This window comes from Procambarus clarkii, chromosome 27 (genome assembly GCF_040958095.1).
Source record: "Procambarus clarkii isolate CNS0578487 chromosome 27, FALCON_Pclarkii_2.0, whole genome shotgun sequence".
NCBI lineage: Eukaryota > Metazoa > Arthropoda > Malacostraca > Decapoda > Cambaridae > Procambarus > Procambarus clarkii.
The window spans coordinates 20,301,155-20,325,789 of NC_091176.1; the positions used below are offsets into that span (position 1 = coordinate 20,301,155).

Genomic DNA, 24,635 nt, shown 5'->3' on the forward strand with positions numbered 1-24,635 from the left:
GAGAAGATTCGTGTTAGAATTACTAATCATACCTTTTCGGTCATATTTAATAATATATGTCTACAGGAAAGACTGCTACCAAAATATACTAATATATAAATGTAAAGATATATATATATATATATATATATATATATATATATATATATATATATATATATATATATATATATATATATATATATAGATATATATATATAGATATATATATATGTCGTACCTAGTAGCCAGAACGCACTTCTGAGCCTACTATGCAAGGCACGATTTGCCTAATAAGCTAATTTTTCATGAATTAATGTTTTTTCGACTACTTAACCTAACCTAACCTAACTTTTTCGGCTACCTAACCTAACCTATAAAGATAGGTTAGGTTAGGTAAGGTTGGTTAGGTTTGGTCATATATCTACGTTAATTTTAACTCCAATAAAAAAAAATTGACCTCATACATATATTAATTCAGGAAAACTTGGCTTATTAGGCAAATCGGGCCTTATGTATATATATATATATATATATATATATATATATATATATATATATATATATATATATATATATGTATATGCCAGAACGCACTTCTCAGCCTACTATGCAATTCCCCGATTTGCCTAATAAGCCAAGTTTTCATGAATTAATTGTTATATATATATATATATATATATATATATATATATATATATATATATATATATATATATATATATATATATATATTATTAAATATGACCGAAAAGGTTAGATTAATAATTCTAACACGAATTTTCTCAATCTTTCGTACATTACGCTTCACTGTTGGAAGTAAATCAAAAATCAATTCTCCAAAATTCATTTTTATTTCTAGTCTGACGCGACACGGGCGCGTTTCGTAAAACTTATTACATTTTCAAAGACTTTAGTTCACAAATACACAACTGATTAGAACTTACGTATCTCCGATTTTATATCTACATTTGAGTGAAGTGGGAGGGGTGATGTGGCATTAACACAAGACAGAACAAGAGGGGATATTAATAGGGTATTAGAAGTATCAACACAAGACAAAACACAAACAATGGGTATTGAATAGAAGTGTTTGTAGAAAGCCTATTGGTCCATATTTCTTGATGCTTCTATATTGGAGCGGAGTCTTGAGGTGGGTAGAATATAGTTGTGCAATAATTGGCTGTTGATTGCTGGTGTTGACTTCTTGATGTGTAGTGCCTCGCAAACGTCAAGCCGCCTGCTATCGCTGCATCTATCGATGATTTCTGTGTTGTTTACTAGGATTTCTCTGGCGATGGTTTGGTTGTGGGAAGAGATTATATGTTCCTTAATGGAGCCCTGTTGCTTATGCATCGTTAAACGCCTAGAAAGAGATGTTGTTGTCTTGCCTATATACTGTTTTTTTTGGAGCTTACAGTCCCCAAGTGGGCATTTGAAGGCATAGACGACGTTAGTCTCTTTTAAAGCGTTCTGTTTTGTGTCTGGACGGCCAGCCTACTCATGAGAAACTCTCCAGACACAAAACAGAACGCTTTAAAAGAGACTAACGTCGTCTATGCCTTCAAATGCCCACTTGGGGACTGTAAGCTCCAAAAAACCCAGTATATATGAACGGGACGAACTTGAAGGTGGATGAAAGAAATAACTAGTACTTTGTAATCTTTAATAATTATTTGTTTTTAGTATGATGTTGATATCCATAGCTACTGATGCTACTGACTTAATTCATTAAAATGTTGCATTACACGCAAGTGGTTTAACAACACTTTTGCAGTAGAAAGTCATACAACAATTGGTTGTGGATTTTTGAGAAATGTCACAAACACATTATCTACAAGCTGATGTTCAGTGCGTTGTCTCCGGTCGACTCTTTAGCTGTTAGGCAGACTTAAGACGGGGACGAGGAGATTATGGTGGAACATCACAAGAGTGGTAGGTACCAGCGGTACAACAGACTTGTGCTGTGCTCTGTTCTTCATCGTACTGCCAAGGACCATCGCAGATCCTGTAGTACAGGAACACCTGTTGATGGGAATTACTTAGTGAACATACGCAATAGAAAGAACATTTCTCATTTAAATTTCATATTATTATCACACAAACTGAAACACTCAATAACTATATTATATTCCACAACAAATATAAAACTGTTAATTGTTGTAATATTATTTTCGTCAGCTCTCATTTACACAATGTCTCTCTATCGCTCTTTCTCTTTATATTTGTCTTAAATCTTCTCATAATTTCTCAGGACTTACTTCGTGAGGAGGAACGTCTTCTTGACCTTCACTGGCCAAGGTATCACACAAAGCCTGGCCGAGGGTCTCGCCGTTCTCAAGCACCGTGTCCAAGTCTCCGTTATTTGTTATTGTGGCCCACTGTAAATCCGCACAAAATCATTATTTCCCTCTTCGAAAACACATATATATATATGTATTTGAGGTGTCAATAATAAGGTTTTTTGTGTCAATAAACTCCTTGTTTCATAATCGCATCCAAATAAGATGGACACTTTAATTGTGTGTTAAAATTCGAATTATTTGATGAATGAGTGTGAATGACTCTCAGGAAATGACAGAAAATATAACAACATAGAATCAGCTGATTAAGAAAGTATTTGAACTATTTTATTTCAATAACTAAGATACACTTTAAACTTGGTTGAACGAAGCATTGAGTAATGCTTTGGATGCAAGTGCATGAAATTTTATATATAATGTGTATATATATATATAGGAATTAATTTAATTATATTAGGTCTACAGATCGGAAATTCTAATCTCTGCACGAGATAAAACATGTATATATTAAGTAACAGTCAAATAACAAAATATATATTATGACCCTGACAAATCAGTTTAAGTGTAGTTAAAGAGTCGTACCTCCTCATCACAGGTTGAGCTGCAGCTCTCCACATCCTCACAGCTCTGCACTTGTATGGGGTCGAAGGGATATACCTCCAGCTCTCCAAAACGGCCGTTGACGAAGGCACCACAGTCGCACTCTTGCGCCTGGACCCTAGAGTTGCAAAACCAGGTTATCTGTATCTTACTCTATTAAATATCCCCATAGTTGGTCGGATAAAACTCTATAATGCTTTGTTGATTAATTATGTTACTTATATGAGAATGTTGTGCGTCATTCAGTTTTATGTCGATTTTTTCCGTGAAGTACATTCGATTTTCAAAATAAGCAAAATGCTGTATCCCATAAGTAAAGCTATCGCGATAAAAAACAGCAACCTGTTTTGTTGTTTAAGATTCGCTACTTGAAACAAAAAGTTCCAAGTTAGCACGGGCTATGTTGAGCCCGTGAAAAAAACAGCAACAGCTAATCAGCTTATTAGATCAGTTGTTATTTTCTGACGTCTGGTTAAGAACCAGACGCCAACAAGTACTGGAGTCAGTTACTTAACCTTCGCTTAATGGAAATACGCAAGTTTGTAGTCAAATGTAACATACTAATGTTATCTGGGACAATATCGTTAATTGTCTTCACGTGAAGATAACGAGAGAAAAATGTAGTAAAGCAAAGAGTGGAGAATGGATGAATGAAATATTCACTGAAATACCAATAACATAACGGGTAAAATTGAGACCAAAACATTAGCAGACAATTACAAAAATGACATTACAGCGCAGATTTAGAATCTGATATGAAAAAATTGTATTTGAACATAATATAGGATACGTAGTAAAATTTCTTTTGTAAAAAATGCATAACTAATATGGAATGAATTCTTTAACCCTTGTGCCCCCTCAAAAATTCATTATAAATAGAATACTCAAAAATTAAATATATTAATATGTATACATAATTAATACGTAATATACATAAATGTATTAAAAAATAAAGCAAAAGTAAATGATAATAAAATCCTAATACTACGAATAATGTTTTAAATTCAAGTAGTGGATATAATTAATTACGAGAGGCGGTCGTGATCATATATTGCATTATATTCCGTAAAAGTATAAGACATTGAAGCATTTAAATTAGAAAAACCCTCAACAGCTAAAGTATTAATTCCATTAAAAATCTCCGCATCTGAAGCATTAAATTCAGCAAAATTCTCCAGATGAAGCATCTAATACGGAAAGAATCAACGTCACCCATCAATCAAATCGACAAAGTTAACAGTATTTGATCTAAAATAAAACTCATAAACATCGACATGAAGCAATTAATTAATGCTCGTAAACAATACGCCGTTTGTAATGCATTTTAATTATCAAAATAATGCAATGAGATATTCATTTCAAATGAAATTTAGTTTCAGTGTTACCATGAGAAGGCGGTGAAGAAGAGGAGGATCAGAAGGAACTTCATCTTGCTGGCAGGAGCTGTGTGAGGAGCAGCCTCCAGCAGGCAGCTTTATACTGCCTTCAGACCCTCCCCAGGAGGAGTGCAATGTCCCCAGGTGAGGCAGCCACCTGCCCGCTCCCAGCAACAACTGACTTTTCTTCAAATGTAACAAAAATGTATTCATGTTGATTACATATTAAAAAACATATATAAGTTTTTAAATATGTACTAAAGCTAATGACCTTTTATCAGTCATTTATGTAACTCTTATAGCAGTACTGTTATATGTCTTAATATATAATGTTTAGCTTTAAGAGAACTGATTTACAAGTTACTAGATCGGGTACCGGCGGGGCTCGGGTCTACCCAAAATATAGCACAATATAGTTGTTGGGAACCCAGGTCGACGAGGTGCTTAAGTCGGCCAAACACGTGTGTCAGTACGTATCATGTGTATCAGTATGTTTCCCGTGTCCGGTATGTATTACGTTCCTTAGAATGTATCATTTATGTGTAAGTATCCCCACTTTGAATGTATCACAGTTGTCAGTGTGTTTTGTGTCAGTATGAGTCACATGTAAGTATATATCATGCATCAGTTTATAGCACGTATCATTATGTATCACACTGTGTCAGTATGTATCACACTGAGTCAGTATGTATCACACTGAGTCAGTATGTATCACACTGAGTCAGTATGTATCACAATATAAATATGTATAATTTATATCAGTATGTATCATATTCCAATATGTACCACGTGTCAGCATGTATCACGTGTTAGTATGAATTACAGGTCAGTAGGTATCCCGTATATCAAAATGCATCACGTGTGTCAGTATGTATCATGTGTCAACATGCATCATGTCAGTTCGTATCAGGAATATCACTATGTTTCTTTTGTGTCAGTATGAATCATATGACATTATATATCACCGTGAGTATGTATCTGTATATCTCACATATCAATATGTATAATTTGTCAGTATCTTGTGTCTGTATCCCCCACGTGTCATTTTTATTACTTTTGTCAGTATGCATCTCTTAGGTCAATATGTATCACGTTTCAGTATCACGTGTCAATATGTCAAGTGCGTTAGAACGTATCGTGTCTCATAGAACATCATATGGATCATTATGCATCACTTTAGGCCATTATGTATCACGTATCAGTATGTATCATATGTAACGTGTGTATCACATGTCAGAATGCAGCACACGTCTGTGTACATCAGTACCAGTGAGCAGGTCATTGGCACATGTTTCGGACACGTGTTTGTTAAGTAAGTAACCATCTGCTTATTTTGGCAGATGGCAACTTCCAAGCATCAGCTTGGAAGGGAGAGGAGAGAGTATCGTGGTAGAGGATCCCGGTGTTGATGATATTATAAACACATCTTTTACATTTGTGGGCATATTAAAATAGGTGGTTTTAACATTTTGTAGACATTAGTGACTAATATTTTGCTATATGGCATTACAAAAACGAGTGTTTTAATTATGTTGTTTAGAAGGTTTTAAAAGTCGAGCCACTCTCAGAATCGTCAGCAGGTTTACAAGGTTTACTATGGCACTATGCCATCTTTTACTCGTTTGATTATCACCAACCCCTACCCAGCTTCATTGGGCATGTAACCCACATCAATCAAAGTCTAAAGTTGAGTGAGATCTGCAATAAGTATCAGGCTTCCAGATTGAGGAACATAACCTGAGGTTTTACTTTAAAGATATAGATTATTAATTAATCACTACAGTCAACGCCTGTAACTAGCTTATCTAATGTTTATCTGTTTGTTAGTATATTCGAGATTGAGGACCAGGCACTCTGGACTAGCTTAATCAAACTTTGCAGGATGATTGGTCCATGTCCGGGGTTGGTCATAGGCGGGTTGGGGTCGGGCCTTCATCCTCCATATGAATGAACTGGCAATTCATGTTCATGTCTAATGTTGCTAAATAAAAGACAAGGCCTCACTAAGACTATTGGAATGAGGAGAAGGTGGAGGTGAAGATGGTGAAGGTGGGAGAGAAGATTAAACATAAGCTGTTGAATATTTTTCATATCTCTCATTTCAACATATGAAAAAATACATATGTTTAAAGAAAGACTGCTACCAAAATATACGAATATTAAAACGCAAGACACAGCAGCAAGAAACCAAGCTTTCACGCCAAGATCTGATTCGAAATCAGATACACAAGGCAAAAAATGAGATCAACGACAGCAAAACGCAACTACTTCATGTACAGCCCAATGGAGAAACACCGACATCCACGAAGACCTCCGTGTTCGAATCAATCAACACCTCGACATCCTTACAGATCGACATCGCCACAGCACCGAAACCAGCGTCATCAAGAAACTGTCGGCATTATTTAGAGGACCCATGGTGATTCCACGACCAAGAGATGGCTTCATAGACCTTGCTGGAATTAACCTCACCTAGGACCTAATCACTCTCTTAAATCTGGGTATAAACTGTCACGTTATGTCCAGACCAAGTGAGATGGCCCGGAAAGTGGAGTTGGAGATCCTATTGGAAGACATATTCGACCTCGAGACGCAAATGGTGGTTGCGATTATAGACACCTTGCAAGCAGAACTTATTGCAGAAGGAGGAAAGACTCGAGGTAACTACAGAAGCACCATACTGTCTCTCGAGCTCAAAGCGGCAGCTAAGAGTCTTCGTGAGAATAAGGAGATAATAAGGAATAATAAGTCTTCAGGAGAGGTGACAAGTCGTGTCCCTTTTGCGAACTTCTACATGGGCACAATTGAGCAGAGGGTCTTAGTTGACATGGACTTGAGACCTGCCATATATTGCAGGTATGTTGACGACATTTTTACACAGGTACCAGATGCCAGATGTCTGCAGCAGCTGAAGGAGGTATTTGAGCAGAATTCTATGTTGAGTTTCACATACGAGATGGAGAATAATGGGAAGCTGTCCTTTCTGGATGTAACAGTCACGGAAAAGAGCGGAGGCTTCCACACTGCAGTCTACACCAAGGAAACAAACATATGAATGTGTCTCAGTGCCAATAGTTACTGCCCAGACAGGTACAAGAGGAGTGATGTCAACCATGCTCTCAGCAACCACTCAGGATGGAAAGAAGTCGATGAAGAACTCTGTAGGGTAAGGCAGGTCATAGTCAACAACGGCTTCTCTAACGGTTTAGTTGAAGATATCATAAAAAGAAAGTGAAATGCCATGCAACTTCTGAAGAGTCAACCAACACAACACTTGTACCCCCTATTAGACTGTTTTACAGGAACTTCTTTTCGACGGCTCATAAAACGGAGGAAGGGGTCCTGAAAGATATTGTTGATAGCAAACTTCAATTCGTTATTGAAGAAGCCATCTCCCAATCAATTTAGGGAGAACTTTTGGACAAATGAACAAACATAGCATTAGACAATTGGCCACGTCATACAGAGTATTTATGTTGCGAAATTCAACACTTCAAATCTTAGGGTGTTTGGCTAACATAGAACCTATTACAGTCTTTGCAAGGTATTTTATAAAGACACAATAATCAAAATGAGGGCTGTTTGAAACAAATAGTTTACCAACAGTATTATCGTAACTAAACAATGCATGTATATCAAAATGTTTCAAGACCTTAACCATGTTTTCAAACCCAGAAAAAAATATGGTAAGCATGACACATTCTTTGGGCGAATTTTTTCCATAGTGAAAAAAAAAAAAGTTTAAGGCCTTGACCATATTTTCAAACCCAGAAAAATGTGGTAAGCATAACACATTGTTTGGGCGAATTTTTTCACTAGTGAATTTGTTTTTCACTTTTTTCATAATTCACTGGTGAATTATGTGAGACAGGCTCACACAATTTCGCAATCGCAATGCAGGATCAGAAACTGGACTGTAATATTTTTTAATGTAAGGCAGGTATCTTTTTTGCAAGTATATACAATATATCATGTTACAGCTTTGTTGAATTTATTCACAATAACACAATAATTGTAAGATAAAATAAACTTAAGGTGAATTATTATTTTTATTTATACAACGAACATCAGTATTTTTTCCCAACTAAAAATTTTACTTATGGTTGTTGTAATCTATTGAATATTCCTATATTTTATGATTTCATGTTTATTTAATGTTTCCTTGGTTACCTTGAGATGTTTCCGGGGCTTAGCGTCCCCGCGGCCCGGTCGTCCACCAGGCCTCCTCGTTGCTGGACTGGTAAATTGAAAATAATTGTTATTAATCCCACAGTATATTCATGAATAAAATTACTCAATATAATCCTGTTACCAGGAAATTATACCAGTATCAGGACGCAATTGCATGGCATATACCAAATATAATATTATATTTGTAATTTGTAATATTTATAGTTTGGAAACCTATAAAGAGCCATCTTTCATATGATAAAAGAACGTCTGTGTTGCTGGGAGCGGGCAGGTGGCTGCTCGATCTGGGGACCTTGCACTCCTGCTGGGGAGGGTCTGAAGGCAGTATAAAGCTGCCTGCTGGACGCTGCTCCTCACACAGCTTCTGCCAGCAAGATGAAGTGCCTCCTGATCCTCCTCTCTCTCGCCGCCCTCACATGGTAACGCTCTGCTGCTAAATGTTATTTATATATATATATATATATTTGATGTTCTATGTAGACTGTTATTTTGCAGCATGTCAAAAAGATCTGAAAGGTATGATGTAATACAAAAATGCTCACCAATAACTCAGAAATGATGAAATATAATTAGTAATAATCTGTCTTTTTTAAACAAGTAAAATAATTTTGATTTTATTGTTTTCAATTATAAATTCAGGAAACAATGCTATAATGTTTTAATGTCAGAAAGATAGGAAAAAAGGATTTATTGGGGTATTTGCTCATTTTGGTATATGTTTGTTAATTTGCCTCTAAACCTACATACACATAAAAATGAATAACATTAAGAGTATTTATGTATTCTTAATGCATCAACAAATAAATTATGTTTATATGTCTTTAATTTCAAACTCGTTATCTATATTTATATTTTTCTATTCATCATCATTACAACGTTTACACCATCATATCACTGCACTTAACATAATCTATCTCTAAACATTTTATGCCAACATTCGCCACCGTCAAAATACCTCAACAATTTAAACATCATCGTTTATTAGCTAAGTTACATAAAATCACACTCATAAAACATCAGACACATAAAAACAACCTTTGTCAAAATCAAATACCTCCTTACATAACACAGCAGCCGAGTATGTATACTTTTCCCATGCATGTAAACATTTGTCTGTATTTAATAAAATGAGGATAATCATCCATTAACGCCTTACTAATTGATCGATTTAATCTAGATTCTGTCTACGTTATTGAGAGGTAAGAAATTACAGGAATATTTACATTAGCTCAAATAGGTAAATTACTTCTTATTCCAGTTTAACTAAAATCATACTTTTATTAAATTGACTACTTTAGTTAACGTATGAATTATTGTTAAGTTTTTAGTTATATGAAGACAATCGGGTCCCCAGGCAACTCAAGCTCGTTAGGAAATGTTATCATGGATTATGAAGTTTCTGGGTAACTATTGCAGGGCTCAGGGGCCGCCACAGTGCCAGTGTGGTGCCTTTGTCAATGAAGATATCGGAGAGATCGAGGTGTTTCCCTTCCCGCCCATAGACGTGGAGGGCTGTGAAGATACAGCCGATTGCAGCTCAACTTGTGATGATGAGGTAATAATGAATTGGTCCTTGAGTGGTAGGGAACTAATTATGATTCTGTCACACACTCTAACACACACACACACACACACACACACACACACACACACACACACACACACACACACACACACACACACACACACACACACACACAAACACACACACACACACACACACACACACACACACACACACACACACACACACACACACACACATACACACAATAACAATACATCATTAAACATCTTATGCCAACATTCGCCAACGTCAAAATACCTCAATAGATTAAACATCATCGTTTATTAGCTAAGTTACATAAAATCACACTCATAAAACATCAGACATAAAAACAACCTTTGTCAAAATCAAATACCTCCTTACTACATAGAAACGGAGTATGTATATTTTTCTATGTATGCAAACATTTCTCTGTATTTAATAATATGAGAATAAACTTGGTGGCCTGCTAGCCTGGTGGATAGCGCGCAGGACTCGTAATTCTGTGGCGCGGGTTCGATTCCCGCACCAGGCAGAAACAAATGGGCAAAGTTTCTTTCACCCTGAATGCCCCTGTTACCTAGCAGTAAATAGGTACCTGGGAGTTAGTCAGCTGTCACGGGCTGCTTCCTGGGGTGTGTGTGTGTGGTGTGGAGAAAAAAAAACAAAGTAGTAAGTAAACAGTTGAGAGGCGGGCCGAAAGAGCTGAGCTCAACCCCCGCAAACACAACTAGGTGAATACAACAAGGTGAATACACACAAACACACACACACACACACACACAAGCACACACAGAGTAGTTTAAAGATGGAATGCATTAGGCAGTGATGTGGTGGAGGCTGACTTCATACACAGTTTCAAATATAAATATGACAGAGCCCATGTAGGCTCAGGAATCAGTACACCAGTTGATTGACGGTTCAAAGGCGGAACCTAAGAGCCAGAGCTCAACCCCTGCAAGCACAACTAGGTGATTACACACATACACACACAAGGTCTACGTGGCTGACAGGACAGCGTTCGGGGATCATAGCCCTAGATGCCCTGGTTTGACTTACGGCCAAGGCTGAAACAAATGGACAGAGGTTACATTGACCTGATGTGCCTGTTCACCTTGCAGTAAATAGGTACCAGTGAGTTAGACAGTTGCCACGGAATGCATTGTGCTTACGTAATTGAGCTTGCTGGGGTTGAGCATTGGTTTGGGCCTGCCTCTCAAATGTCAGTCCGGTGTATAGATTACTGAGCCTATTAGGCTCTATCATATCTACATTTGAAACTGTGTATGGAGTCGGCCTCCTCCCCATCACTGCCTAATGTGCTCAATTTGTTAACTTCTCTGACATAATTTTTTTTCTAAAATCTCTATGGCTAATCTGGGTACTTACTCAGTTTCCACCTGTGTACCCTTGTGTGTGTTCCCCTTGTGTTAAATAAATTGTCTTCATCTACTCTATCAATTCCTCTAAGAATCTTGTATGTAATGATCATGTCTCCTCTAACCACTTCTACTTTACAGCGACGTGAGATTTAGTTTCGTAGTTTCTCCTCGTACCTATACCTATCATACTTCTGAATGAGTATACAAGGCTCTGAATGATTCCCTCCACAAGTTTGTAAAAGCCGTCCTTATGTTGAGCAACGTGGCTTTTACCGCCGATGATATCCTCTTGATGTGAGCAACAGGGGACAGGTCTGGCGTGATATCAACCCCGCTGATTTATCTCACTCTCGTGTGTGTGTGTCAAAGTATAGTAGTAGATATAAAACAGATGTAATAACAAAATAAATTAGATGTAGTAGACAAATTAAGTCGTGAGTCAGTACATGAGACAACCGACGGTTAGAAAGGCTAAGTCCAAGAGTTAACTTCTCACTTCTGCAGACACTAATAGGTAATACTCACATTCACACAGAGTGGAGGAGTGAGAGGTGGGGGAGGGGAGAAGTTAGGGAAAAGGAAGGAGAGAGTGTGGACGAGAGTTCGATAAATGAGAAAGATAAAGAGCACGAGAGAGGAGGAGATTGGAAGGAGAGGTTGAGAGTGGGAAAAGAAGGGGGGCGAGGGGGAATTTGGGGTGGGAGATTAGGGGAGAAAAAAAGAGGGAGATTTAGAGGTGAGATGAAAGAACACTTGGACTATCATCTAAATTTATATGAAAATTGCAATTACAGTTTTTGTTTTAATTTTTCAGTGGGCTTCAATAACTAACAACGGTGACTTGGACACTGTGCTTGAAAACGGAGAGACGGTCGGACAACACATATGCAACGCCCTGGCCCGTCAGGGACATGAGGATTTCGGGCCTGGTGAAGTGAGTCTTTGTTGATTAAATATGTTGAAGAGTAAAAGTGAAGACAACGAATAAAATAGGGAGTTTACCGTACTTAATAATTGAGACAATGAAAATTTAATATTTATTATGAAATATAGATTTTACATTTGTTATGAAATATAGAAGTATTGGAGGATATGCGGGTGGTGATTATTATCATAGGGAGAGAAGTGCCTCATTTATTGTTCGGTAATCTTTCTTGAATTCTGTTCAACAGGTGTACCTGTACTACAAGCTTTGTCAAGGCCCATGGGAGTACGACAGTGAGCAGACTACACTGGAAGTGTGTTGTGCAGGTGGTGAATACCAACCCTGTTAAAAACACCACCAACTCCTCCTCCCGTGGTCAAGTCTATCTAATAACTCACGTGATGAACTAAACATCTGCTTGCTGATAACGTCGTCTGCTTCGTCAGTCGCACTCTTAGAGTTTTCAGTGATTAAAACACCACGAATGTTTAACCCTGCACCAAATTGTTTTCCTTGAAATCAACATGCACCTCCCCGTGTTGCATCATGAAGTGAAATGGTTACTCATTAATAAAGTTAACATAATACGAGTTGTTTCTTACATCCATATGCTTTCATCCAGGTTAGGTTTAAATAGGTTAGGTAGGGTTAGTTAGGTTCTTAACCTAACCTATACTAACATAACCAATTAAATAATTTATGTTCTTAATAAAATATATGAATATTATTTAAAATAAACCTATTGGAAACAATTGATTGAAAAAAAAGAAAAAACACTCGACCTATTAGCCAAATCGGGCCTTGCATAGTAGACCGAGAAGTGCGTTCGGCTTACTATGTACGACATATATATATATATATATATATATATATATATATATATATATATATATATATATATATATATATATATATATATATATATATACACATACATATATATACATACATATATACACACACATATATATATATATATATATATATATATATATATAACACACATATATATATATATATATATATATATATATATATATATATACATATATATATATACATATATATATATAAATATATATATATATATATATATATATATATATATATATATATATATATATATATATATATATATATATATATATATATATATATATATATATTAGTATATTTTGGTAGCAGTCTTTCCTGTAGACATAAATTATTAAATATGACCGAAAAAGTAAGATTAATAATTCTAACACGAATTTTCTCTATCTTTCGTACATTTCTTTTCACTGTTGGTGGTAATTCAAAAATCAATTCTCCAAAATTCATTTTTATTTCTAGTCTGACGCGACACTTGAGCGCGTTTCGTAAAACTTATTACATTTTCAAAGACTTTACATACACAACTGAATAGAACTTACACATCTCCGATTTGTTTATATCTACATTTGAGTGAGGTGGATGGGGTGAGGTGGCATTAATAGGGTATTAATTTCATCAACACAGGACAGAACACGAAACAATGGGTATTGAATGGAAGTGATTGTAGAAAGCATATTGGTCCATATTTCTTGATGCTTCCATAATGGAGTGGAGTCTTGAGGTGGGTAGAATATAGTTGTGCATTAATTGGCTGTTGATTGCTGGTGTTGACTTTTTAATGTGTAGTGCCTCGCAAACGTCAAGCCGCCTGCTATCGCTGTATCTATCGATGATTTCTGTGTTGTTTACTAGGATTTCTCTGGCGATGGTTTGGTTGTGGGAAGAGATTATATGTTCCTTAATGGAGCCCTGTTTTTTATGCATCGTTAAACGCCTAGAAAGAGATGTTGTTGTCTTGCCTATATACTGGGTTTTTGGAGCTTACAGTCCCCAAGAGGGCATTTGAAGGCATAGACGACGTTGGTCTCTTTTAAAGCGTTCTGCTTTGTGTCTGGAGAGTTTCTCATGAGTAGGCTGGCCGTTTTTCTGGTTTTATAGTAAATCGTCAGTTGTATCCTCTGATTTTTGTCTGTAGGGATAACGTTTCTATTAACAATATCTTTCAGGACCCTTTCCTCCGTTTTATGAGCTGTGGAAAAGAAGTTCCTGTAAAATAGTCTAATAGGGGGTATAGGTGTTGTGTTAGTTGTCTCTTCAGAGGTTGCATGGCGTTTCACTTTCCTTCTTATGATGTCTTCGACGAAACCATTGGAGAAGCCGTTGTTGACTAGGACCTGCCTTACCCTACAGAGTTCTTCATCTACTTGCTTCCATCCTGAGCTGTGGCTGAGAGCACGGTCGACAAAAGCATTAACAACACTCCTCTTGTACATGTCTGGGCAGTCACTGTTGGCATTGAGGCACATTCCTATGTTTGTTTCCTTAGTGTAGACTGCAGTGTTGAAACCTCCGCTCCTTTCAATAACAGTTACATCTAGAAAGGGCAGCTTCCCGTCCTTCTCCATCTCGTAATTGAAACGCAACACAGAATTCCGCTCAAATGCCTCTTTTAGCTCCTGCAGATGTCTGACATCAAGTACCTGTGTACTTAAAGTATATCAGGTACTTGTGGGTACTTAAACCCACATGATTATTAACTATTTATCATTCGTAGGAGAAGGTGTCGTCTAAGATAAGCTTACACAATCTTACTGTTACGTTATCTCTGTGTAATTTGTCCATCTTTCTTTTGCTAAGCATTTACACCTCTCGCCACAACGCCCCAGCCATTTGCTTAAGATTTGACATAATATTTGAGACCTTTTTACCCTCTCTCCTCTCTCTCTGTTATGAAGCAGAATAAAGATGAGAGAAACGCTATTGAAAAGTAGTTACCTATTTAACAGAATATGGAAGTTATTCTTTATTTTTGGACACTTTATTTAAGTCTCTCTTTCCATACTTCCACAGATAAAGTAGCCTATGTCATATATTCTTTTTTTTCTAGGTATTTCCTTTCCAATATTGACGTCTTTTAAGATGCTCTTTTCGTCAATATTTCAAGCATATGTGGTGTTTTTATGTATTTATTGAACAAGAAAATTACGGCTTCTGGAAAATGGGTTTTGTAGAGTCCATTTAGTTCGAGTATTCTGCTGTGTTTGCTACTCAAATGTATCATTAGAAAACAGTGTGTGTCATATAGTGTATAGTGTGTTATATGAGGTGAAAATACATATGCGACTCGATGAATATGCGACTCGATGAACGAGTGTTATAAGAGAGGCAAAATTCACCAAGTAAGTTATTTTAGCTGATTTAAGAGCGGAAAGTGATAAGAGCACAGCAATAGCAAACATTTTGCCTCAAAAGAAGTGTATACGCAATAACATCCAGTTCTCAAATCGACTAGCCAGATAACAACATTAACCAAACTATTTCAAGGTATTTTTTTACTGATAACTTATCAGTATAGATGTTCCGGAGGTGCAGTAAGACATATATATATTTGTATGGTCACTTTTATTATTGTTAACTGATAACCAGTACGTATGAGTTTTAGCATCCACCAGTATTAGTGAGTGAGAGAATGTTCGTCTGTCTGTTATCTATGCTTTGAAAACACATGCTTTGGGCTATCCTCATCAAGCTTTAAATCATGAGGCATGTAGGGAAGTGTTATAGGTCATTCGAGGGTCGGTTCGAGTCCCCGTAGACTTATTCAGTTTTACTCTGCTTAGCATAATTTTTCAGAGATAAAGAGAGAGGGAGAAAGAAAGAGTGAGGGCATGTTGGTGTTAATTCAGCTTCTGGTGTTAAGATGCTAGGCGTGTCAAGGGGCTGGTTACGTTAACATGAACCAGGATAAACACCATCAACACAGCACAAGTTGTCGTGAGAAGCTGTACCCTCTTCTTGCCATTCTCCGTTGCACAGACTGAAGTCCAGATGCAGCTGAAGAAATAGAAACATGTATCAGTTATAGTCTTTAAGATTATAAACAGAAAGGCTCTCGGGCTCTCATTGCCGCATATGCTACCAGCATTACATTGCCGCGACCTAGAAATTAAGGAATGAATTTGAAGGTTCTTACCAAAGTTTGCAGGACGGAGCTTTAAGTTCGGTAACTATTATTCAAATTGATAGAGAGCTAGAACCCACGCAACTAGGAATGCCGAAGTAGTTAAGCACACTCTTATTACTATTAATCTACACTCAAATTATATCTAATATACTTTAATGACTTGATTAGAATTAAATATACCTTGATCTGTTGATTATTACTAACTGTAAAATTTATTTCAATAAAACTAATTATGTTCCCTTAAAACTACTCACCCTTGTTGGTTCCAAATTGGTTTGTCCCTGTGAAGCCAAACTATCACAGAGGTTCTGGCCCACAGTTTTACCGTTGCTTTGAATGTAGTTTAGGTCTCCCCCGTTTGAGACTGAATCCCACTACAGAGAAAATGGGAATGCAATTACCACAAATGTATTAATGCAAGATTAAAGGGCTTAGTACATTTTATGAGGCATGTAGAACAAATGCAAGTGCTTACTTGCCTCAATGTATAATAATATCCTTCCTCTGAATCTTCATTAATATTTTGTAATTCATGTCTAGATATTTTAATACAATGATATATTGTTTGCCAACTGTAATAGAAATGTCTCAGTTCTATAATTTTTTATAGTCTGTGAAAAGTACTGCATTTACACTTACCTCATCGCGACAAGTTTTCATGCAGCCACTGTGGTCGTCACAGTCGGTGGCACCGTTGACTGGCAGGTCGTCAACGCTGATGGTGTTATTGGGAAACTTCAAAACGACTTCACAGTCACATTCATTTTCCCCTTGCGACCTGTTGAACGATTGTTATTAAAAGTATTTTATTTAAACTGTTAAGAATGTAATAAATTATAATTTATTTAATTAGCAACCTATTACTTTAAATTAACATACAGACGCATACACGTCTCAGGAACCTGTACACCAGTTGATTGATAGTTGAGAGGCGGGACCAAAGAGCCAAAGCTCAACCTCCGCAAGCACAATTAGGTGAGTACAATTAGGTGAGTACGGGCCGGTGGCTGTGTGAACCGCACGCTTCATACGCAGTTATGTGGACCGGGGTTCGATTCCCGGGGCCGGCAGAATCAAATGGGCACAATTTCTTTCACCCTTATGTCCCTATTTCCTTGCAGTAAATAGGCACCTGGGAGTTAGACAGCTGTTACTGGCTGTTTTCTGAGGTGCGTGGGAGTTTGGAAAAAAAGTAGTAGTTAGTAACAGTTGGTTGATTGACAGTTGAGAGGCGGGGCGAAAGAGCAAAGTTCAACCCCCGCAAGCACAACTAGGTGAATACAACTAGGTGAATATACACACACACGCACTGTGTGTGTGGGTTCTGAGAGAATGTGCACCTGAGTTCAACATTCCACTTCAAATGATTTTTCAGGCATCCATGTGTACAGGAGTTGTACAGATATCTGCAAAAAGGCTAACATAGTTGCAATCAAAAGTGGCAGCAAGGAAAATCCCACATTTATATATCTGTATCATTGACATGAGTAATAGTCAAAATATTGGAAAAAAAAAAATTGAAAATAAATGGGTAGAAATTCTGGAGAAAAACGATATAATATCAGCCAGTCAGTATCTTGTTCGATCTGGAAAATCCTGTGTAACGAAATTACTCTGTTTCTATGATCGACCCACAGAGATTTTACAGGAAAGAGATGGTTTGGTTGACTGAATTTATCTTGCCAATATCTTAAGAAGCACATCAACAAACTTGAAAAGGTGCACAGACATGCCACTAAGTAACTCCCAGATCTGAAGGACAAGAGCTACGAGGAGCGATTAGAGGCTTTTCATATGCAAAAACTAGAAAGTAGAAGAAAAAGAGGCGATATGATCAGTACGTACAAAATAGTAACAGGAATCGATGAAATAGATAGGGAACAATTCTTGAGACCAGGAATTTCATGAACAAGAGGTCATAGATTTAAACTAACGAAACAAAGCCGCCGGAGAAATTATAAGATAATTCACTTTTCTAAACAGAGTGTTAGACGGGTGGAACAAGATAAGTGAGAAGGTGGCGGAGGCCTGTATTTGATTCTATAATTCAATAAAATGAAAACCTTTAAAAAGTGAAAAACATTGAAGAACAGCCAACTAGAAAAACGGGCATGAACCAATAAGGAACTTTCCGAGGAAAAAATGCTGCTAGGTAAATATTGAAAAGATAAATATATTTAAAGATATATTAATCCAATTTCTAATGAGCAAGTAAGTAAAGCACAGTACAAACCCATGATAACAGTTAGTAACTAGTAGGAAGATTACTAACGGAACATGAACCAAGCGTAAAAAGACCTAATGGACTATAGAAGATGAAGAAGAGTATGTTTGTAAGAAAAGAGGAACTAATAGTCAATCATAAATCAAATTTTCTCACCGCAGGCCTGCATTAATAGTATTATGTCAGCGACATGTAAGAAACCAAAATTTATGTGGTTATTATAAACGTGGAGTAGGAATCATTAAGGATTGTGAAAGTAAGGAGTATAAAAAAGTAGCCCCAGTGGGGAATACCCACCCAATACAACCAAAGCAAAGCTCTAGAGAAAGTACAAAGATCCGTAAAACGATCGATCATCAGAACTTATAAGACTGAAATATGAGAAAAGACTGAAGTAGTTGTGGTGGAGCACAGGAACGACATAGTTTACATGATTATTTCATAGAGATATTTTTAAGTTATCGAATTGACAAAGAAAAAAAAATTGTTTTGCTTGAGAATGTGCATGCAGAAGATGGCAAGGAGGGAACCAGAAATCTAAATATTACATAAAGATGTAAGTGGGCACTTTTATTATATAAAGAAAAAACAGTTGAATGATTAAAAAGGAGGGAATTAAGGCTGCCTCTGAACATAGATTCTATAGTAACATTTACAAGAAGTGATTAGTCGTTATATGGCGGCGTCCAGGAGCTGATGCTTGTCCTGAAAGCGCATGTTGATGAATACATATAATATAGGAACAAATGAATAAACGAAAAAATAGATGTTTTTCGGTACAAAAGAGGCAGCACCTGTATAAGATAGTATGCAACAGACCAAAAGAGTCTTTTATTGGCTTTAAACATTGTCTGTGTTAGACCAGGTAAATGCTGGTCAATGTCCCAACAGCACGGTGCTCTTAACTGTCCAGGCACATGAACTTCAATAAATATTAAAGAAATTGTATAAGATCAGCGAGAAATATAAATATACTATACGTAATATAGAGTAATTGAGCTTTTACCATGCAAGGACAGCGAGGGAGAGGAGGACCAGGAGGCACTTCATCTTGCTGGCAGAAGTTGTGTGAGGAGCACCCTCCAGCAGGCAGCTTTATACTGCCTCCCAGCCCTCCTCAGCAGGGGACTCAAGGTGATGCAGCCACCTGGATTCTCCCAAGCAAAAAATAATATATAAAAAAAACTGGAAAATTTACACGTAACTAGAAATCTTACTTGCAGCTTATATTATTTAACGTCCATTGCAGCTGTCTTGTTTACATAGCACAGATAAGACTTACTACCAAAAAAGCGACATCCATTTATCTGAACAATAGGTGGAGCAATTTATCCATCAGAGATCCTTTAAATAATTTAATAAAAGAAATCAGCAACACTGAAAATATTTTATCTATATACTAATTATAATTATTTCATTCATTATCTGAAGAAGATATTAGACAATTCTCTAAAACCTTTATTCCTTAATATAAACAAAAAGAAGATGAGCAAATTTAGTAGCAACAAGCAATTATATTTATAGGAGTTTAAACATGAAAAATAAACAAATTGTAAACATATTGAGACATGTTGTTTTCTATTACGTTAAGCTCATTAGTAAAGCTGTTACTATCAGGACAAGCCTCTATGTGCCCTTCATGGCTCCTGGTGGGCTGTACTTACTGTCTTTACCGTTTGCTGATTTGACTGTATGCTGACTAGGCCGTGTACTGGCTTGACCGTTTGCTGGGATGCCCGTTAGTTGACTTGACCGTCTGCTGACTTGACCGTTTTTCTATCATCTGCTGACGTTGTGCTACTGACATTCTCATCAATACAACACGTTAATATTTCATTTTGCACTTGAAAGAGAAGTGTTGGGGATAGAGCTCTTATTTCACAGCAATAGTTCATGCTGACAATGAGTGAAACCTTGACGTGACTTCAGTGGAATCCACAAGACCCCTAGAGGATTCAGTTGAATACCAGGTTTCAAATCTTATGTGCACATTGTGGTTATATGATGTAAGGCTTTTGCGAGGGAGTACCCAGTGTACAGGATCGAATCGTCCTCAAGTAGGTCTTTCTCATAATTATTAATAATAATAATATTTTATTATTATTATTATTTATGCTATTTTTATTATTATTATTATTATTATTATTATTATTATTATTATTAATATTATTATTATTATTACTATTATTATTATTATTATTATTATTATTATTAATATTATTATTATTTATGTTAATATTATTGATATTATTAGCATTATTATTATTATTAGTATCTTTATTATTTTGATTGCTGGGAAATCTTTAATTTAATAGAAGCCTTTGACTATCAACTAGGAAGGTGAAGTCTGCAGGAAGGCTTATAAGAGTAATAATGGGGAAATTAAGCTTTATTTCACAATGTTTAATGAATCATGGGGAGAAAGAAAGTGAGTCATCCAAATTACACTCTGTTTCCCGTGTTGTGCATCCATACCGTCCTTACGCTACGTGTCTATTAAATCTTGCAGCATGTATTAAATTTTTTTCTAGTGATTTCAATATAAAATTAGAGAGCTTTCTATTCTCTCTCCACTGTCTGTCTGTCTGTCTGTCTGTCTGTCTGTCTGTCTGTCTCTCTCTCTCTCTCTCTCTCTCTCTCTCTCTCTCTCTCTCTCTCTCTCTCTCTCTCTCTCTCTCTCTCTCTCTCTCTCTCTCTCTCTCTCTCTCTCTCTCTCTCTCTAAATACTTGAAATACTATCATATTCTTTGACTTATGATCTAAATACATTTATACCGTGTACTAGTCACATAACAAAGAGAATTGATTGGGCACTCAACCATATCTGGAATCGGAGACAGAGCTGTAAAACGATATGTGAGTCGTACCCCAGAACAAACAGGAAAAATAACCATAAGACGGCCTATAGGAAGGAATCACTTTAAGCTTTAAGGTATGAGCAATACGATAGAAAAGTTTTAAGTCTGCTGAAATTGGACACAATTTATATTCTTCGGAAACTACCTGTGTTAAAAAAAATCATATTGATGCTCCTGCTGTACTTCTATCTATACTACTTCCATGACTATTATGAAAACTGCTACCACAACTACTTCTATGACTACTATGAGAACTGCTATCACGACTACTAATAACACCTATTCTTTAGAAGAGATTAGAAACTGACTGTATAATTTTCTGTAGTGTTATCAAGTTATAGATCCCCTTTTAAAATTAAATGAAAATAGCCCTATAATAATCCCTAATAGTCCATACAAGTATAAATGGAAATGTTCGTTTGTTCAGAATCGCTAATCTCCGAAAGTTCTTCACCGATTGCATTGAAATTTTCACACAACGTTCATTCGCATCCGAACGGGTTTTTATATACAAACTATATAGATGTCACGTCTGTGACGGGAAAAATCATGCTTTTTTGGAAAAACTGTGTTTTTCATGTGAGGGAAATCTTCGAAACCTGTTTACCGATTATTTTGAAATTTTGACACAACGTTGCATTCGGACAGGAGCGTGTTTCTATTTACCCACTATATACATGCCTCACCTGTGACAGGAAAAAACATGTTTTTTTGAAAAAGAACGTAATCTGTTGGACGTAAGAGCAACACACTTTGTAATATCCGAAAGTTCTTTACCGATTACTATCAAATTTTGACATAACGTTCCAAACGTGCGTGTTTTAATATATCTACTATATAGATGCAACACCTGTGACACGTAAAACCATGCTTTTTTTTAAAAACAGCGCCATCTGTTGCACGTAAGAGCAACACACGCTATACTAAATGTGTTATGACCCCCATTTCCATGTTTCCGATTGCATTGATAAATTTTATGTTCATAGATTTCAATTTATTTTCATTTTGATTTAATTATTTTGTATGACAATGCCTTGGAATTGAGCTGTGTTGATTACCATACTGTTCATTTCATGAGTATTGTTTATTTTTTTATTTTTTTCACTCTTTTTCATTTCGTTTTTTAGCTGTTCCTTTTTTTCAGTGATGGGAACATCAGTTCATTTGATGTTCCCAATTTTATGAAGGAAATATCAGATCACTTGGGAATGAATCGGACGAGGTAGTGGTGCATGTAGGGGAGGACGAGGGAACGGGAGAATCAGGAATGATATGGACAAAGTAATGGGGGAATGGAGAATGGTGTGGAGGACAAGGAGACAGGGGAGTGTGGGATGGTGGGAAGGAAGAGGGGACAGGGAAGTGGGGAATGATAAGGAGGATGAGGGTACGTGGGAGTGAGAGATGGTGGGGAGAACGATGGGACGGTGGAGTTGGGAATAGTGGAGAGGACTAGGGGACGGCGGAGTGGGGATGGAGCGGGAGGACAATGGGACGGGTGAAAGAGAAATGGTGGGGAGGATGAGGGGACGGCGGAATGGGGGTGGAGCGGGAGGACAATGGGACGGGTGAAAGGGAAATGGTGGGGAGGACGAGGGACGGGGGAGTGGGGAATGATTGGGAGGATGAGGGATGGGGGAGTGAGGAATGGGTGGGAGGACGAGGGGGGATGGAGGAGGGGTTGAATGGTTGGGAGGACTGGGGAACAGGGGAAGGTTGCTGTGGCTTAACGCACATCCGTTGCTGAGCCACAGCAACTTGTGGCCGGGTACAGCTAGTCTATATAAATAAAATTGGAATGTTCGTTTGTTCAAAATCGAAAATCTCCGAAAGTTCTTCACCGTTTGCTTTGAAATTTTCACACAACGTTCCATTTGCATCCGAGCGGGTTTCTATATACATATTATAAAAATGTCACTTCTGTGACAGGAAAAAAAGAACATTTTTTTTAAACTGTATTTTCATGTGAGTGAAATCTTCGAAACCTCTTTACCGATTGCTTATAAATTTTGACGCAACGTTGCATTCGAATAGGCGCGTGTTTTCATATACATGCTATATACATGCCTCACCTGTGATAGGAAAACACATGCTTTTTTTGAAAAACAACGTTATATATTGGAGTATGAGGAACACACGCTGTAATTTCTGAAAGTTCTTCACCGATTGCCTAAAAATTTTGACAAAACGTTCCATTTGAATACGCGCAAGCTTTTATATACCGTCTGTATAGATGCAACATCTGTGACAGGTAAAAACAATTGTTTATATAAATATATATATATATATATATATATATATATATTAGTATATTTTGGTAGCAGTCTTTCCTGTAGACATATATTATTAAATATGACCGAAAAAGTAAGATTAATAATTCTAACACGAATTTTCTCAATCTTTCGTTCATTACGCTTCACTGTTGGAGGTAAATCAAAAATCACTTCTCCAAAATTCATTTTTATTTCTAGTCTGACGCGACACGGGCGCGTTTCGTAAAACTTATTACATTTTCAAAGACTTCACAAATACACAACTGATTAGAACTTACGTCTCTCTGATATTATATCTACATTTGAGTGAGGTGGGAAGGATGATGTGGCATTAACACAAGACAGAACAGGGGATATTAATAGGATATTAAAAGTATCAACACAAGACAGAACAGAAACAATGGGTATTGAATAGAAGTGTTTGTAGAAAGCCTATTGGTCCATATTTCTTGATGCTTCTATATTGGAGCGGAGTCTTGAGGTGGGTAGAATATAGTTGTGCAATAATTGGCTGTTGATTGCTGGTGTTGACTTCTTGATGTGTAGTGCCTCGCAAACGTCAAGCCGCCTGCTATCGCTGTATCTATCGATGATTTCTGTGTTGTTTACTAGGATTTCTCTGGCGATGGTTTGGTTATGGGAAGAGATTATATGTTCCTTAATGGAGCCCTGTTGCTTATGCATCGTTAAACGCCTAGAAAGAGATGTTGTTGTCTTGCCTATATACTGGGTTTTTTGGAGCTTACAGTCCCCAAGTGGGCATTTGAAGGCATAGACGACGTTAGTCTCTTTTAAAGCGTTCTGTTTTGTGTCTGGAGAGTTTCTCATGAGTAGGCTGGCCGTTTTTCTGGTTTTATAGTAAATCGTCAGTTGTATCCTCTGATTTTTGTCTGTAGGGATAACGTTTCTATTAACAATATCTTTCAGGACCCTTTCCTCCGTTTTATGAGCTGTGGAAAAGAAGTTCCTGTAAAATAGTCT

General features: G+C 36.8%; 3 protein-coding genes across 4 annotated transcripts in view; 1 reads left to right on the plus strand and 2 right to left on the minus strand.

Annotated features, from left to right (window-relative positions):
• LOC123762607 (uncharacterized) overlaps positions 1–12,889 on the plus strand; it is a 37,076-nt gene extending 24,187 nt beyond the window's left edge. The window contains exons 1-4 of one of the 2 annotated variants that reach the window (XM_045749217.2): positions 8,712–8,868; positions 9,866–10,004; positions 12,192–12,311; positions 12,550–12,889. In XM_045749217.2, the coding sequence (XP_045605173.2) occupies positions 8,825–8,868; positions 9,866–10,004; positions 12,192–12,311; positions 12,550–12,651 (405 nt within the window). In that variant the 5' untranslated portion in view covers positions 8,712–8,824 and the 3' untranslated portion in view covers positions 12,652–12,889. Of the gene's footprint in view, positions 1–8,711; positions 8,869–9,865; positions 10,005–12,191; positions 12,312–12,549 lie in introns of those variants that run through there. The other variant, XM_069332410.1, reaches the window with a different exon arrangement.
• Positions 1,632–4,417, minus strand: LOC123762608 (uncharacterized). The gene is made up of 4 exons (XM_045749218.2): positions 4,268–4,417; positions 2,865–3,000; positions 2,241–2,360; positions 1,632–2,004 (listed from the first exon to the last, which is right to left on the minus strand). The coding sequence occupies exons 1-4, from the start codon at positions 4,309–4,311 to the stop codon at positions 1,891–1,893; spliced, it is 414 nt and encodes a 137-aa protein (XP_045605174.2). The 5' UTR covers positions 4,312–4,417; the 3' UTR covers positions 1,632–1,890.
• Positions 12,890–15,720: 2,831 nt separating the features above from the next.
• On the minus strand, positions 15,721–19,668 carry LOC123762606 (uncharacterized). The gene is made up of 4 exons (XM_045749216.2): positions 19,530–19,668; positions 16,939–17,077; positions 16,554–16,673; positions 15,721–16,169 (listed from the first exon to the last, which is right to left on the minus strand). Exons 1-4 carry the CDS (start codon positions 19,571–19,573, stop codon positions 16,065–16,067), a joined length of 408 nt encoding a protein of 135 aa, XP_045605172.1. The 5' UTR covers positions 19,574–19,668; the 3' UTR covers positions 15,721–16,064.
• Between the last annotated feature and the right edge of the window lie 4,967 nt (positions 19,669–24,635).